The sequence below is a fragment of the Balaenoptera musculus genome, chromosome 17, assembly GCF_009873245.2.
Source record: "Balaenoptera musculus isolate JJ_BM4_2016_0621 chromosome 17, mBalMus1.pri.v3, whole genome shotgun sequence".
NCBI classification, from domain to species: Eukaryota; Metazoa; Chordata; class Mammalia; order Artiodactyla; family Balaenopteridae; genus Balaenoptera; species Balaenoptera musculus.
The window spans coordinates 41,653,575-41,669,285 of NC_045801.1; the positions used below are offsets into that span (position 1 = coordinate 41,653,575).

Sequence of the window (15,711 nt, forward strand, 5' to 3'; positions counted from 1 at the left end):
TGACGGCTAGCGCGGGCTCTGCAGGGCGCGCTGGCGGCGGGGCGGGATCCGAGACTGCACGTGGTGGAACCGTTCTCCCCGCCCGGCGTGACCCCCGGAGAGCCACTGTTCTCTTGAGGAAGGGGCAATGCCACCCTCAGCCCCGCTCCGGAGAGGTGTTTACCCTTGGGGGCCCCATAATTGGAGATTGAGAGGAGAGAGGGAGCGCGCGGCTTGGCGCCAGCGTTTCCTGCGCTGGAACTACTGAGTGGGAAGCCGCCAGGCAGTGGCAGGGCGGCGGGGTGCGGATGACCCACCCACGGGGAGGGTAACCGGCTCGGCGGAGCAGAGAGCGGGAAAACAGGGTTGATACGTACCTCGGTCGGCGGGCTAGAGCAAAGTGCACGACAGGCATCCCTGAGCATGGCTGCCCTGGGGTGCCACAGGCGGCCGCCGGTGGTCCCAGGGGACTGGGTGGCGCGCGGGAACACATGTGGCCAGCCGCGCGCCCGGCTGTGTTTACGTTCTGCAGCCGCTCCACGTTGTGCTGCAGTCCTCGCCTCCCATTGGCCAGCTCGCCAGCCAACGCTGCGCTCCTCCCGCAGGGGCGGGCCCTCCTGGTCCCCGAGTCTCTTCGGAAAACACGGGTTCTTGGAGGCCTAGGCGGGACAGCCAGGGTGCGCCACAGGATGGCCACTTCCTAGCCACGCTATGCTCGCCCGAACCGCCTCCACCTGGCCGTACGCCGGGGCCAGGCCGCGGCCTGACACCCCCGGCGTCCGAGAGTTGAGAGAGGGAGGGGACAGAAACGAACTGGCGGGAGATGAAGCCGAGCGGCGGGGAGCCGGGCTGCGGAAGAGGAGCCTCTGAGAGACTCCCTCCCGCCGCACAGGCAGGTGAAGTTCAGGTGACCGCGGACCGAGGGCTTAGGCGAGCCGGCTCTGCGACCCCTCGAGGTGGGCGGGCGCGGACTCACGGCAGGGCGCGCCGCGCGGGCCTGCGGACGGGCGCGCGGGGGAGGGGAGCGCACTGTCCGGAGGTGTCAGTCTGAGGCGCATGCGTGCGGGGCGGGCCTGGCCCGGCCTATATATTGGGTTGGCGCCGGCGCCAGCTGAGAGCCGAGCGGTAGCGGGTCTGGCGGTGAGGAGGTGCTTGGGCGTAGGGCGGGATGCGGGAGGAGAGAAAGCCCCCCCTCAGGGCCGATCCATCCCGCGGGCGGGAGCCTGGGGGAGGAAAAGTGGGAGGGCTGAGAACTAGGCATCTGGGGTCGATGGGTCCCCGCGTTCCGTCCCTGTCAGGACCCTTGGCAGGGGGCCTGGGAGGCGGCGGTGGATGGAGGGCTGCCCCTAAGTGGGAGGCCACGGAAAGCCTCTCATTCTGGGGGCTTCTCTCTGCCATCCCCATTTGGGGAGCTATCCCGCAGGAGAGAGGATGGGGGTCTGGGTCTCCTTCACGGGGAGAAAAGTTCCCCCACAAGCCCAGTTTCCCCCTTTATTAATTGAACTCCCTTTCCTTCACTCCCATCCCCCATCTGTAGTCGGGGTCCCGGTGCCCCTCCAAGCGATGGGCAGGGTCCGCTGGGGCTGGGAAGGAGGGAAAGGAGACTGAAGGACGTGACACAAGTTCCCTCCGCCCCCTGCTTCCCCGCCACCGCCGCTCTCCAAATTGGCGCGGAACCGGCTTCTCCACAGTGTTTCGCCTCCACAGCCCCCTCTCCCCGCGGCTCGGGCAGGATGGGAGGGGGGAAGTAGGGGCGCTGCCCAAGCCCCACTCGGGCTGTCCGGGGGAGAGACTGCAGGACGCAGAAGAGACCCATCTGCCTCCCTGCGCTTTCCGGGCGCTGAGGGTGGTTTGCAAATTTCTGAAGACGCTCTCATCCGGGCTGTACATTTCGTTGAGGAAATGCAGGCATGTGTCCAAAAGCATGAGTCCGAAATCATGCACTAACATACTGCAGAAATCATCGTGGTAAGACGGCTCAGGTCATCTCCTGAGGGACTTAGTTATACCCTCTGAATGGCCCTTGGAGAGTATGGATGACAGTGTATTTGACTCTGGTTTTTCCTCTCCCCTCCAGAGGTTTCATACACCTGAAAGAAGAGAATGTCAAGACGCAGGTAACGTTATTTGTCTTGGAGATATGTTTCAGAGTTGGCTGCTGCCTTTGAAATGCGTCACTTACTAATTAAACTTCCTTTTTAAAAACTCTATAGTAGCCGTTTACAAGCTAAACAGCAGCCCCAGCCCAGTCAGACGGATTCCCCACAAGAAACCCAGATAATTCAGGCCAAGAAGAGAAAAACGGCCCAGGTGAGTTAAGGGGGGGAAGAGAGGGAGGAAAAAGAGGGAGGAAAAAGAGAAGATTCCTTGCAGGGACCTTAGTTTAACAATGGCCTTTTCTATTTTCCAGGATGTCAAAAAAAGAAAAGAGGAGAAGGTCATCAAGAAACATCAGTATGAGATTAGGGTAATGCAGAACTGGGCTGGGTTTGGGGGAGACAAATGCAGGACAAAAAAGAATAGAATTGTGTTATTGCTTTGTGATAGGAAGGGTCCTCTGACACTTTTAATGCCCCTAGAGGTCAGCGGGAAGGCGCTTGTCTTTGGGTGGTTTTTATGTCCCTGAATCCTACTACAGCTACAGAGTAAGCCTTGACGCAGCTGGTTCCTCTTTGTAAATCCCTCCCTCTAGGAGCTGCCTGGTGCACCAGGGCCCGCCTAATCTGTCCAATGGACTGCTCTTTGTTCCCTGTCTGACTATAGTGGAGAGTCCTAATGGTTGCTCCTAGGGCATAAATAGGATGTGAGGTCACTGACAGACTGGCACCCAGCCCTTTGCTACCTATTCTTCCTATGTGTCGTACAGAAGACACTTTAGAAACAGTGGTTCTCTTTGAAACCAGCATTGACTGGCGAAAAGGTCCTTTAAGTATTTAAGTAATTGTTTCCACTTTTAAGGTCTTGTCTTTGTATTGTATTTGAAAGTACTGGCACAGGCCTTAACGAGTGGGGGGCGGGGGGTAGCTGTCTATAAAGCAAGGTGCCCTGGCCACTATTGCTAAACATAGAGGGAAAATTTTATAATCTTGAAAGTGATTAATATTTGACTACACACGTGTTTTGTTGTTTCTCCTCTCCCTCAATACCTAACGTCTTGTATTTCCAGAACTGTATTTTGTCTAAAACATCCTACCTGTTACTCTTTATGAAGATTGAAATGAGCTATATGGCTTATTTATAAAATATGTATGTCAGCTTAGTCAGCAATGTTAGCTAACGATGGTGTTTGGGGAAAAATGTAGACTGTTTAGAAGTATTAGCTTTCATTTATAAAAGATCCAAGACAAAAGCTGGTTTCCTATTTCACAAAGATATTTTTATTTTTTTTAAATGACAGAATTGTTGGCCACCTGTATTATCTGGGGGGATCAGTCCTTGCATTATCATTGAAACACCCCACAAAGAAACAGGAACAAGCGACTTCTCCCGATTTACAAATTACAGATTTAAAAATCTTTTCATTAATCCTTCACCTTTGCCTGATTTAAGGTAAGAAAAATTTCAGTAATTTAATGTCGGAGATTAAAATTTACTGATGTAATATATGGTGCTATTTTGAGTTATTTTTTGCCTTCATTATAAGACAGAAAAACTTGTAGAAAAACTGCTTTTTTTTTTACTAGTCTTTAAGCATATATTATTTTATCTGACAGTAATGCTATATGCAAATGACATGGGTATTTAAAACATTGATTCTATATCATTATTTTCACTTGCTTGCTGAAGACTGTAAGCCTTATCAGAAGAACTCAATCACCTTTTATTTATTTATTTATAGATTTATTTATTTATTTATTTATTTTTGGCTGCGTTGGGTCTTCATTGCTGCACGCAGGCTTTCTCTAGTCGCGGTGAGGGGGGGCTACTCTTCATTGGTGTGCACAGGCTTCTCGTTGTGGTGGCTTCTCTTTGTTGCGGAGCATGGGCTCTAGGGCACACAGGCTCAGTAGTTGTGGCTCACGGGCTCTAGAGCACAGGCTCAGTAATTGTGGCGCACGGACTTAGTTGCTCCGCGGCATGTGGGATCTTCCTGGACCAGGGATCGAACCCGTGTCCCCTGCATTGGCAGGTGGATTCTTAACCACTGCACCACCAGGGAAACCCTGAATCACCTTTTTAATGGAGTTTAAATAATTTACCTAAATTGTTAACATGGAAGAATTTTAACATGTACAGCATTTTCATTTGATAGATCAGCTATTTTTCTTACCAAGCCTACTTATTAAGGTCTATACTTTTTTTTTTCTAGTTAATGAATGACTAAGAGGTACAAATTATATAAAATGTGTAGTGTAATAATTTATATTTGGCTTTAATAAGCAAATTAATGGACTCATACATTTAAACTCACCAGTCTTCCTCTTCTCCATACTGTCCCACCTTAACCCCACTGTAATGTAGTGATGATATATTTGGAGGTGATTGAGACTGTCTCTGCTGGGATCATATGCTTTAAATATTTACTTTTTTAGTGAGAAAACATGGTTATCTTAAACAGGTGCCTTTGTAAATTATAAATAAATGGGGACTAGAAAGCACTCTTGAAATCTGTCAATTTAGATTCTCATAGTCCAAGTTCTTGCTGTATAATTTCATGCTAAAGAAATGGTTTCTAAAAGTAGCAATTTTTCCTGATTTACTTTTAAGAGGTTGTCCTTCCAAATTCTAATTCAAAGTTGGATTTCAGTGTTTGAAAGTTGAGTTTACTCTATGTGAAACAGGTAGCTTGTATATTATGTAGGTCACACAATTATTTTGCTCCTTTCCATAGCTGGGGATGTTCACAGGATGTTTGGCTAAACATGTTAAAAAAAGAGACCAGATATGTTCATGACAAACATTTTGAAGTTCTGCATTCTGAATTGGAACCACAGATGAGGTCAATACTTCTAGACTGGCTTTTAGAGGTATGTTCCAGCAATACAAATTTCCTTTTTTGTCTGTATGGTGGAAAAATATTTAGACATAAATATGCTTTCCATGTGCCTTCATGGTATATTACCTATTGCCAGGAGCCATTCTGGGGGGGGCTACTCACTGTAGTTGAGGATACCAAAATGGAAACTGACTGTCTGCTTGATAAGAGTAAAATCATGAGGACACAGCCACTAGATCCCATACAACCCAAACCCAGTTCAGAAATTGTGGTATCTGAGTATCGCTGTGTACTAGGCACTGTGCCTGGTGCCAAGGATACTCAAGATGAACAGAATTTGACAAGGTTTTGAACTCTGCTATGCAATGTAAAGAACCAGGACTAGGCTTCAGGACCCTCAGAAGTCCTTTTCTTCATCACCAAAATCAAATTATGATTTGGAATCCTAATTTCTATATCCTAAATGATAAGGAGGCTTTGAATATCCAGTAGCCCTAAGCCCTCGAGGCTCCATGTAGCTTGCTTTTGTTATATCCCTCTATTCCTTTCAGAAATGAGCTGTACCATTAATCTAAAGGAATAATAGTTATCCAGAAGTCCCTAAATATCTGTGCCCTCTCTTGTTTAGGCCCATTCCCTCTCTCTGGATAATAATTCTGAAAGAATCTCTAAAATTATTGAGATGATTACTTATATTGATAACAAACTAATGTTCCCCCAGCCCTTGGATATTTGCTCTGTAGTTTCCCTGTCTTTAATATAGATAGAGACAATGAACTCTAAGGGGGAACTACCACAGGCTTTTTGGTGGAGAAACACATGGCAGAATAGATCTCAGAAGCTATCAGAAAAGTTCATTAAGACTGCAAAATGTTGTCCTTTTGAGTCAGGTCATCTTATTCCTTATTCTGACTAGAAGGGAAGATTATGTTTCAATCATGTGTGTACAAGAATGTAGTTGGATTTTGACTTTTCTGAATGTCTAATGATCATAGATGCAACTTAACCACAATTATGTTGATGTTATTTTATTTTGCCTTTTTATGTTACATTGATTTTTATTCAGTGGTTGTCTATCAAATTTATCCCTATTTTCCCTTAAATATATGATTATATATACAAAACCAAATATAATATAATAAATAAAATCCAGCAGAGCATTAAACTCTACTTTGTCTTAGTATTTCTTTCAATCTAGGAATGCAAAAATGGTCCAACATTTGAAAATCTATTAATAGTTTAAGGGAGAAAATCATAAGGTTATATATCATAGATGTAAAAGTTATTTTTTGAAATTAAGTATACATTCCTGATTTTTAAATATGCAATAAACTAGGGATAGATTTCCTTAACACATTAAGTGTTTATTAGAAACTCATGTATGTCTGTCCCTCTGTTTCCTACTTCATGAAGTTATTTTGAGAATTAAAAGCTTTCCCTATATTAAGTGTGGAAATGACAGATACTACTTATTATTAATAACAATAGTGAAACATTAGGGGAATTCCCATTATAGTCAGAAACAAGGAATAAGATAAAAATTTTGTCAATCACCATTGTTATTCATTCAGTTTTCTTCTATAATTCTTAAATGAGGTAAGAACATTGAAAGGAAGAGAGTTGTCATTTTGTAGTTAAATGTATATGTAGAATGATGAAGAGAATCAGTTGGAACTATTAGAGTATAAACTAAGCATAAAAACTTACCCATTTGTCATCAATAAAAATTAGATAACATATATACACTACTGACACTATGAATAAGATAGGGAACTAACGAGAACCTACTGTATAGCCAAGGGAACTCTACTCAGTGCTCTGTGGTGACCTAAATGGGAAGGAAATCCAAAAAAGAGGGGATATATGTATCGTAAAGCTGATTCACTTTGCTATACAGTAGAAACTAACACACTGTAAAGCAACTATACTCCAATAAAAATTAATTTTAAAGAAATTAGAAACTTAATAGGAAAAAAGTACTCATCCATAGTCAGCAAAAGTGTAAATGTATCTGGGAATAAACACAGTAAGTCTATGTGAAAAAAACCTATACAACTAAGAGGACTGTAATAGATTTATCCTATTAGCACATGTTAATTTTTCCCCCATTTTAGCTTTGGTATCCTAAAAAGCAAGTTGGGCTTCAGAAAGTGTTCTGAAATCTGGTATGCTAAGAGGTAACTTTCTAATTTGGAGAAATTAATGGAATAATATTTAAATGGATTCTTCTCTAGGTGTGTGAAGTATACACACTTCATAGGGAAACATTTTATCTTGCGCAAGACTTTTTTGATAGATTTATGTTGACACAAAAGGATATAAATAAAAATATGCTTCAACTCATTGGAATTACCTCATTATTCATTGCTTCCAAACTTGAGGTAAGTTCTCAAAGTTTATCCATAGATATATTTACCGCAAACTTTTCTTGTCTTAACCAATGCATTAATCCCAGAGAATACTGTGTACCACTTTTGATATGTTAATCCTTAGGAAAGATGAGTGAGTTTTTTCCAATACATTTTCTGAACACTATGATTTGGGTGGAAGGATAATTATCATGGTTCCCTTCAAAGTATCTGAGCCTATTATAAGTCTCTGGTTTGATTCTGGAGCTAGTATCCAGGTGAAATATTCCATGGCTAACTGTGCCAAACAGAAAGACCAACGCTGTCTCTCTATATACCTAGTTATGGCACTTGGATTCAATAAAATGGTCTCTGAAACCTAATTAACCAATCAAATGCAATAAATGCTATGTTAGGTTAGAATAATGGTCTATATCCAGCCTAGTATTTTTATATCTGATGATGGTGCTAGGATAGAAGGAAACACCTTTCCTGCCTGAGATTTTCCTTCACATGATCTCAATCTACTTTTCTTAAATTCAACACATATCATTAGTACCTTCATCTGAAATTTTTGAAGCCTGTATTGTTTTGAGGGTAGAAGAGGGACTGTGAATCATGCATTAATTTCCTTCAGTGTATTTTTCTCCTCTTCCACATTTGTCTTTTGAGCCTTAAGGGCTATCCCCAAATTCTGCCAAATTTGCTGAATAAGTTTGTATTCAGTGTATCCTTACCTGAAATCATACTGTGTGTTTCAGATACCTTTCTAGACTGAAATCTTGATCTTTAGCCTGTTCTCATCTGTGGCAGCATCTCTTCTACTCCTCTGATCATTCTAGTTGTTATTCTCTGAACTGTTGAGACAGACCTGTCATCAACCAAACTGCACAAATTATTGTTTGAATAACCATACTTTTGTACTAGGATAAAGTTAATGTTTCCAATTTCTAGACCTTATTTGTTGAGTATCTTGTTTTAGTCTGATATACTAGGCAATCCTAAAACAAGTTTGGCTTTTTGTTTTAACCAGTCACTGAAATGACTGGTTAAAATAGTCTAATTGTTTATTAACTAAGATTCAAAATCAGTTCTACAAAAATGTTTCAGTCAATATAGTTGGCTAATTTAGATACCCAGATACGAAAAATATCTTTAAAGGTAAGGTTGCTTTGGCTATCGTAGAATTATTTTATTAAGATTTATAATCATTTTGTCCTTTAAAAATGAAGCCTAGATTGGTTTGTATATAAAATTCTATTGTTTTAATCTCACTCTCAACTGTGCTTGATATTAATTAAATCTATTTTAAAGGAAATCTACGCTCCTAAGCTGCAAGAGTTTGCTTATGTCACTGATGGTGCTTGCAGTGAAGAGGATATCTTAAGGATGGAACTCATTATATTAAAGGTAATAATATATCTTTATTATTTCTAGTTGCAATTTAATAACTCTGTAATTTACTAAACTCAAAGACTACAATGTTAAGTAGTCAAAACTGAGATTTTAGTACTAGGATCCAGTTCTAAGATGGGAAGGGAATTTGCTTAACCTGTAAACTCTATTTTTCTGTATCTTTCAATTTTCCTATATTGAGAATATTATTTCTTAATTTAAAAGTGTTTAACACTTTCAAAACTTATAGGTAGTTAGCATAGCATGTGTATATAAATGAATTCCAACAGTGATTCTCAAATCTTAGTTCTGAGTTTCTACTTCTTCCAGCAGGTGGAGAATGAGAATTATTTCACTGCCTTTTTTCTTTTCTATATGCATGGGAAGAGCTATTAATAGAAGGGTAGAGAAGCATTAAGATGTTTAATTGGGCCTTGAATTAGAGATTAAAGGGTGAATGTTAGCTACTAGAAAGTATGTTATGAAATTTGAGCATCCTGGTTTTATAAATAGGACACAAGAAAACACAATATGACTTCCATTTACAAGATATCTATATACATTATAAATCTGTTATGTTTATAAACATTCAGATTGATAGCTCAGTAAGAATGGGATCTTGTTGGCATGCTGATATTGTTCTTTTTAAAAGAAATTTTTTTATTGAAATATACTTGATTTTCAATGTTGTGTTAGTTTTAGGTGTACAGCAAAGTGATTCAGTTTTATATATATATATTTTTTCAGATTCTTTTCCATTATAGGGTATTATAAGACATTGAATATAGTTCTGCTATGTTCTAGTAACAAAGTTATCTAGATTCAGACTTGAAGTATAGTATAAGGAGGATATATAATGGGAAGATGGAATTCTCTGGGTGGTCCTACAGGCATTAAGACTCTCTGTTCTCTCCTAATTATTTTTGACTTCTTATAAATGGTAAAGTCCCAGGGCTTCATGGAGAGAAAGATATCATAAATTAGGATTTGTCTTTTTTTTAGCTTTTACATGTTGAACAGAAGCCATTATAGATCACAGAAAGAAAAAGTGTAGAATCAGTTCTTCAGAGATCTGAATGGAATTAGCTGTGGAGTTATTGAATAAAATTAAAAGGGCAGTTTCGATAAAGAAGAGAATACATTTGGAAGATGAGGGGCTGCAAGAAATGAGAAAAGTAGGAATGAAAAATAGGTCCAAGGAACTTTGTCAATAAAGATAACTAGAGAATAATAAAGGGGTCTGTATCAATAATAGACTAAAACATAAGCAGCCTTAGACTGTGAGGTATCTATAAATATTGTTATGAAAATAGGAATATGCCCAAAGCAAAAAGTTTCTTAAATCACTATTTAAGGAAGTACCTATATAATGTGGTATATATACCTACATTTATTAACAAGCATTTTAATTTCATTAACAGGCTTTAAAATGGGAACTTTGTCCTGTAACAGTCATCTCCTGGCTAAATCTCTTCCTCCAAGTTGATGCTCTTAAAGATGCTCCTAAAGTTCTTCTACCTCAGTATTCTCAGGAAAAGTTCATTCAAATAGCTCAGGTATTGATATTTTTATTGAATATTTGCTAATGTTTTTAATTACAGGTTTTGTTTAGTGTATTTATAGTGTTAATAGGCTACACAACAAAATGACGGCATACTGAATTAAACTCATTCCTTAATTGACTAGAACAAAACTTCTGATGCATAAAATTCTGTCCCCAATATTTACATTGCTTACTGAAAATTCTAGAAAACAAAGTTTTAAAACTTGCGTTTAAATATATTATGAGCACTTTTTACTCTTTAGGAGTATGAGGTAGAGAGTTAAATACCTCTTTTTGATGTAACATGGGGAAAGGTATTTTTCAGCCAGTTGTTTTAGGTTTTATAATAGTATGAAATTATTCTGTAAAATTATCTTACTCTCATATTTGAATACACAGGGAACCTATTTTACGTGTTAAAATTAAAATCACCTAATTTAGTTATAACATTATTTAAAAATTTAAGTTTAAATTAAACTTTCCTAGGCCAGTGTATAACAAATATTCTAAGAAAGTAATTACAGGAGGACGGTACCATTCTTTCCTGCCTGCTTCTCATAAGTAGGATCTTAAGGCTGCTGTACCTGCCATATATAAGTGAAGAACACCCAGATTCTTATTCTGCGTAGGATGTGAAAATCTTACACATGGAATTGAAGAAACTGTGGTACTCTGGATGGGTTTTAAGTAACCTACGTTGAAATTCAACTTGTGTTTTAAATCTAGTAAACTCATTATGAACACTAAAACTGGAGAACCAGTAAATATATTAGAATTGGTTCATTTTGTAGAACTTTCTAATGAAGTCATATTAATCTTTTCCATCAGATTTCCTAGCATCCCAGATTATCCTAGGCAGCTAAACGCTTTTGATAGAGCAAACCTTTGATAAGCTGATAAACAGTGTGGAAAGTTTCTAGAGGTATATAATAGTAATAATTCATTTCCAACTCCTCTACTCGTGTTTCTGTCTTCTGGACCCATGGGGACAAAAATAAGTTTTATTTCACTGGACAGGTATCACCTCAGGCCTCTGAAATCTAACCTTTTTACACAATTTCACTGATCGTTGTTCAGATCTCTTATTGCCTGGATTGTACTACCTCTTAACTCATCTATTTAGAAACACGTTCCCTTCTTGTGTTTCTGCTTCACCATAGTATAAGGGATTGTTCTTAAAATGTAATTTCCCTGATTTAAAATCTTCTAGTAATTTCAATAATCAGTAAGAACTTTAAAGTTCTGACTTCTTAAAGACCCTTTATGATCTAACCTAGGCCATGCCTCTCCAGCAACCCCCTTTTTTTAAAATAATGAAGGAAAGCTATTCCTTATTTCATTTTTTACCTTATGTGTTCTGAACTACTTGAGTTCCAAAGAAAAGTAATCCTTTCTCATTTATCTTTGTAAATTCTGTTTCCTATATCTAGAACATTCTCTACCTCCCAGTCTTCCTGGCTACCTTGTATTTTAAGACTCATTTAAGCAGAAGTCTTCCCTGTCTTTCCCACTCTGGATCAGGTGCACTTCCTAACAGTACACATCATGCTGTATCGTAACAATCCTTTACTTGTTTATTAACAAGACTGAACTTCCTTCAGGGTGGCAGCTTATTTCTCTTTGGATCCCTGTAGTTTTAGCAATTCTTGGCATATGGTCCACATCATAAGCAATCTAAAATGTTAGCTGACGGATGTTTAGTAGTGACATGTAGTACTCATCCTTCTCCTGAATTCTTATACTTTTTCCTCTGTTAGCTTTTAGATCTGTGTATTCTTGCCATCGATTCATTAGAGTTCCAGTACAGAATACTCGCTGCTGCTGCCTTGTGCCATTTTACCTCTCTTGAAGTGGTTAAGAAAGCCTCAGGTAAGACAGTATATTTTGTTCTCTTCTTACCCATTCACAACTTTTAAAGGGACTATTTTGAACTTAGCATCCTGCTAAACAAGAATTTAAAATTTTAATGGGAAAGAGTTAGCTGTTTAGCGATTATCTTCCCTTCTGTTAGAAGTACTTTCTAATCCTCAATAAATATCCACAAACAAAAAGTAAGGTCTAATGGAATTTAAATCCATTTGAAGTTAGTCAATGTAATTATAGCTCCACGTTAAAGAGTTCTTTGGGTTTTGACAATTTCAGTTTCCTATGCAGCAGGTACTGGCTAAGAAGCCCTAAGTCTTTTTCTCCCTCAAAATAGTCACATTATAAACATATTTGAGAGTGATAGTCTGTTTTGACTTGCTAAACTTGTTTTAAAAAATTTTTTTTAAGTATAGTTGATTTACAACGTTGTGCCAATCTCTGCTGTGCAGCAAAGTGACTCAGTTATACATATAGAGACATGCTTTTTTTATATTCTTTTCCATTAGGGTTTATCACAGGATACTGAATATAGTTCTCTGTGCTATACAGTAGGACCTTGTTGTTTATCCATCCTATATACAGTAGTTTACATGTGCTAATCCCACATAAACTTGTTGATTTGGGTTTATATTATGTGCTTGTTTTGGTTTCCTTTTTTACATGAATTTTAAATTAACTATCTTTAAATTTTGAAGCACAAGCAAATAAGTAGGCATATGTTTCTGATGTAACCTTCACATTTTTCTAACTTTTCTTTATCTAGGTTTGGAATGGGACAACATTTCTGAATGTGTAGACTGGATGGTGCCTTTTGTCAGCATAGTAAAAAGTACTAGCCCAGTGAAGCTGAAGGTTTTTAAGAAGATTTCTATGGAAGACAGACACAATATACAGACACATACAAATTATCTGGCTATGCTGGTATGTTTCTTTCTTGTAGTTTTTTGGTCTTACTATTTGGTAAGTCACTGAAACTGATAGTAAGGATACTACGGAATAATATTTCAAGCAGTTATATAAGATGGTAAGGGGATAGAAAGTTCCAATGGGCACACTGATTTCAAAATGTAGAAAAGCTAATAAAATAACTTTGAAGTCAAAGCAAGATTTGTAAAGTGTCTCAAGATTAATGCCAATAGTCCAGGTAAGAGTTTTTAAAAATACAAGTTGCAGGCAGTTGAACCTCTAAAATATGACTAATCACAGTTGCAAACACATAAAGAGATGATTATATTAGGCCTAAGTAGTCTCAAATTAGTACACAGAAGTCTGGTTTGACTTTGTTTTACCATATCAATGCTTTATCTTAGCTGTTAATCTCTGCGTGATTTCTTCACATGTATAGGATGAAGTAAATTATATGAACACCTTCAGAAAGGGGGGACAGTTGTCACCAGTTGTTTGCAATGGAGGCATTATGACACCACCGAAGAGCACTGAAAAACCACCAGGAAAACACTAAAGTTAACTGAGCAAACAAGTTGGAACTGATGAAGCGCTGCGTAGCATTTCATAGAACTTAACTACTTAAGTTTTACAGGAAAATAGTGCTGTGGCTGTCCTGGCCGATTCAGAAGTTTCACTGGCATTCTTTGATTCAAAAAACCACTTAAAATTGGCACTAACTAAGGAGGAAATTTAATTCCTATGTTCGCTGTTTAAAGAAACAGCAGGACTTGTTTACAAAGATGACTTCATTCCCAACACTGACTGGATAGAAGCCAGCCATGATTCATGACATAAGAATTTTTTTGATATGGTGTTACTGTGTTTATCTTGATAAACTAGGAATTTCATCATTGGAGTTTTTGACTAGATAAGTGCTACCTTAAAGGGTACATTAAGTGATACAGTACTTTGAATCTAGTTTTTAGATTCTCAAAATTTATAAACTCTTAACTAGTGCAATTTGGTTCTTGAAAATAAAATTTAAACTTGTTTACAAAGGTTTAGTTTTGTAATAAGGTGACTAATTTATCTATAGCTGCTGTAGCAAGCTATATAAAACTTGAATTTTTAAAAATGGTGAACTTTAATCTGTTTGACTATTTTTATTTGCCTTGCCATAACATTTTTAACCAGTAAATCTTAGATGAACATGGTGTTTAAACTGTGCTCTAAACAGTGGGAATACCAAAGAAATTATAAACAAGATAAATGCTGTGGCTCCTCCATGGGGCTTTGACGTATAAGTTGCTTTATAATAACTTTTTCGTACATCACAATTTGGGTGAAAAACTTAAGTACCCTTTCAAACTATTTATATGAGAAAGTCACTTTATTACTCTAAAAAAAAAAATCTTTAGGGTTATCTCAATTTAGTGTGACTAAGGCTTTATTTATGTTTGCAAAACTGCTAAGGTCCTTTTTAAATTCCTACATTATGAGTTAAGGACAGTGTCAAAGTGATAAAGCTTAACACTTGACCTAAACTTGTATTTTCTTAAGGCAGAAAAGCAGTAAATGTATACGACTCCTAGAAATCTATTTATTTAAAAAAAAAACAAAACCTTGACATAAGAACTTGCTGTATATAGCTACTTCTACATAAATATTTTAGTTTTTTAAAAATGAAATTTCAGCCTCAAAAGTGGATTTGATTAGAAAAATTATACTAGATTACTAGTTTATTCTGTTACTGGACATGTGAATCTCTTCTTCCTTTGAAGAAATTATAAATTTAAGCTTATTGTTATGGTGTGAAGTCTTCTGTAGAGTTTTTGTTTTTAAACTAATATGTTTCAGTATTTTGTCTGAAAAGAAAACGCCACTAAATATGTAAATATGTATTATATAAACTTAATCTTTTAATACTGTTTATTTTTAGCCCATTGTTTAAAAAATAAAAGTTAAAAAATTTTAACTAACTGCTTAAAAGTAAAGTTTTGCCATTGCTTGAAGAAACTTTTTTTTCCTTCTCTGCGCTGCCAGCTGTAACACTTCTTCTGGGTTGCTTGCGTTCAATTCTGTCTGGCCGATGGCTTTGATCTTCCAAAACAGAAAAGTGATGTTATTAGAGGTCTGGTCAAAAACAAAGTTTTGCTAGTATACAAAATATAAAACTACCTACTTGCTAACAATGATAAACTGAACCTCTAATTGTAGATGCTAAGAAGTGTAGAAGAAATTAACATGAAGACTGACTGGAGCCACTCAATTACTGAACCATAGTTTGTGGAATTATCTTCAGTAACATTAAGTAAATTCATGTAAATTTATTTGACTAAAAATACCAGTAAAGGGACTTCCCTGGTGGTCCAGTGGCTAAGACTCCATGCTCCCAATGCAGGGGGCCCAGGTTCGATTCCCTGGTCAGGGAACTAGATCCCACATGCCGCAACTAAAGATCCCACATGCTGCACCTAAGACCTGGTGCAGCCAAATAAATAAATTAAGTATTTTTAGAAAAACAGTAAATAAACTCTACATGTAATCTGACACATTTTTACAATTAAGGCTCCTACAAAATAACTTGAAATATCAAAATTCATGTTTCAGGGCTTCACTTTTTTAATATGTAAAAAATATCTAGTTTGCTCAGCACTATATAATATATAGTGACCCTTCTCTTTCATGATTAGAAATACTTGAGCCTGATAAAAATCCATAATAGTATTCTGCCATGGAGTGTTTTGTGAGAGCAT

General features: G+C 38.2%; 2 protein-coding genes across 6 annotated transcripts in view; one reads left to right on the forward strand and one right to left on the reverse strand.

The window, feature by feature from the left end:
• The first annotated feature begins 361 nt into the window (after positions 1 to 361).
• On the forward strand, positions 362 to 14,930 carry CCNE2 (cyclin E2). Of its 5 annotated transcripts, none has more exons than XM_036830340.1 (12): positions 362 to 875; positions 2,057 to 2,096; positions 2,193 to 2,289; positions 2,390 to 2,446; positions 3,377 to 3,528; positions 4,811 to 4,946; positions 7,150 to 7,296; positions 8,578 to 8,673; positions 10,080 to 10,214; positions 11,959 to 12,070; positions 12,831 to 12,988; positions 13,413 to 14,561. In XM_036830340.1, the coding sequence occupies exons 2-12, from the start codon at positions 2,083 to 2,085 to the stop codon at positions 13,527 to 13,529; spliced, it is 1,221 nt and encodes a 406-aa protein (XP_036686235.1). In that variant the 5' UTR covers positions 362 to 875; positions 2,057 to 2,082; the 3' UTR covers positions 13,530 to 14,561. The 5 variants fall into 5 exon arrangements, with proteins under 5 accessions (XP_036686235.1, XP_036686236.1, XP_036686233.1 ...); XM_036830341.1 differs by lacking the exon at positions 362 to 875 and adding an exon at positions 914 to 935; XM_036830338.1 differs by lacking the exon at positions 362 to 875 and adding an exon at positions 1,080 to 1,119 and having other exon boundaries at positions 13,413 to 14,930.
• Positions 14,855 to 15,711, reverse strand: part of INTS8 (integrator complex subunit 8) — a 46,968-nt gene continuing 46,111 nt past the window's right edge. The window contains exon 27 of the mRNA XM_036830337.1: positions 14,855 to 15,055. Within this exon, the coding sequence (XP_036686232.1) occupies positions 14,939 to 15,055 (117 nt within the window). The 3' untranslated portion in view covers positions 14,855 to 14,938. The remainder of the gene's footprint in view (positions 15,056 to 15,711) is intronic.

Bases quoted from the DNA above. Each gene is read 5' to 3' on its own strand.
- CCNE2 (XM_036830340.1), top strand. The intron at 2,290-2,389 runs GTGAGTTAAGGG...TCTATTTTCCAG, and splicing joins AGAAGAGAAAAACGGCCCAG to GATGTCAAAAAAAGAAAAGA. The intron at 12,071-12,830 runs GTAAGACAGTAT...TTCTTTATCTAG, and splicing joins AGTGGTTAAGAAAGCCTCAG to GTTTGGAATGGGACAACATT.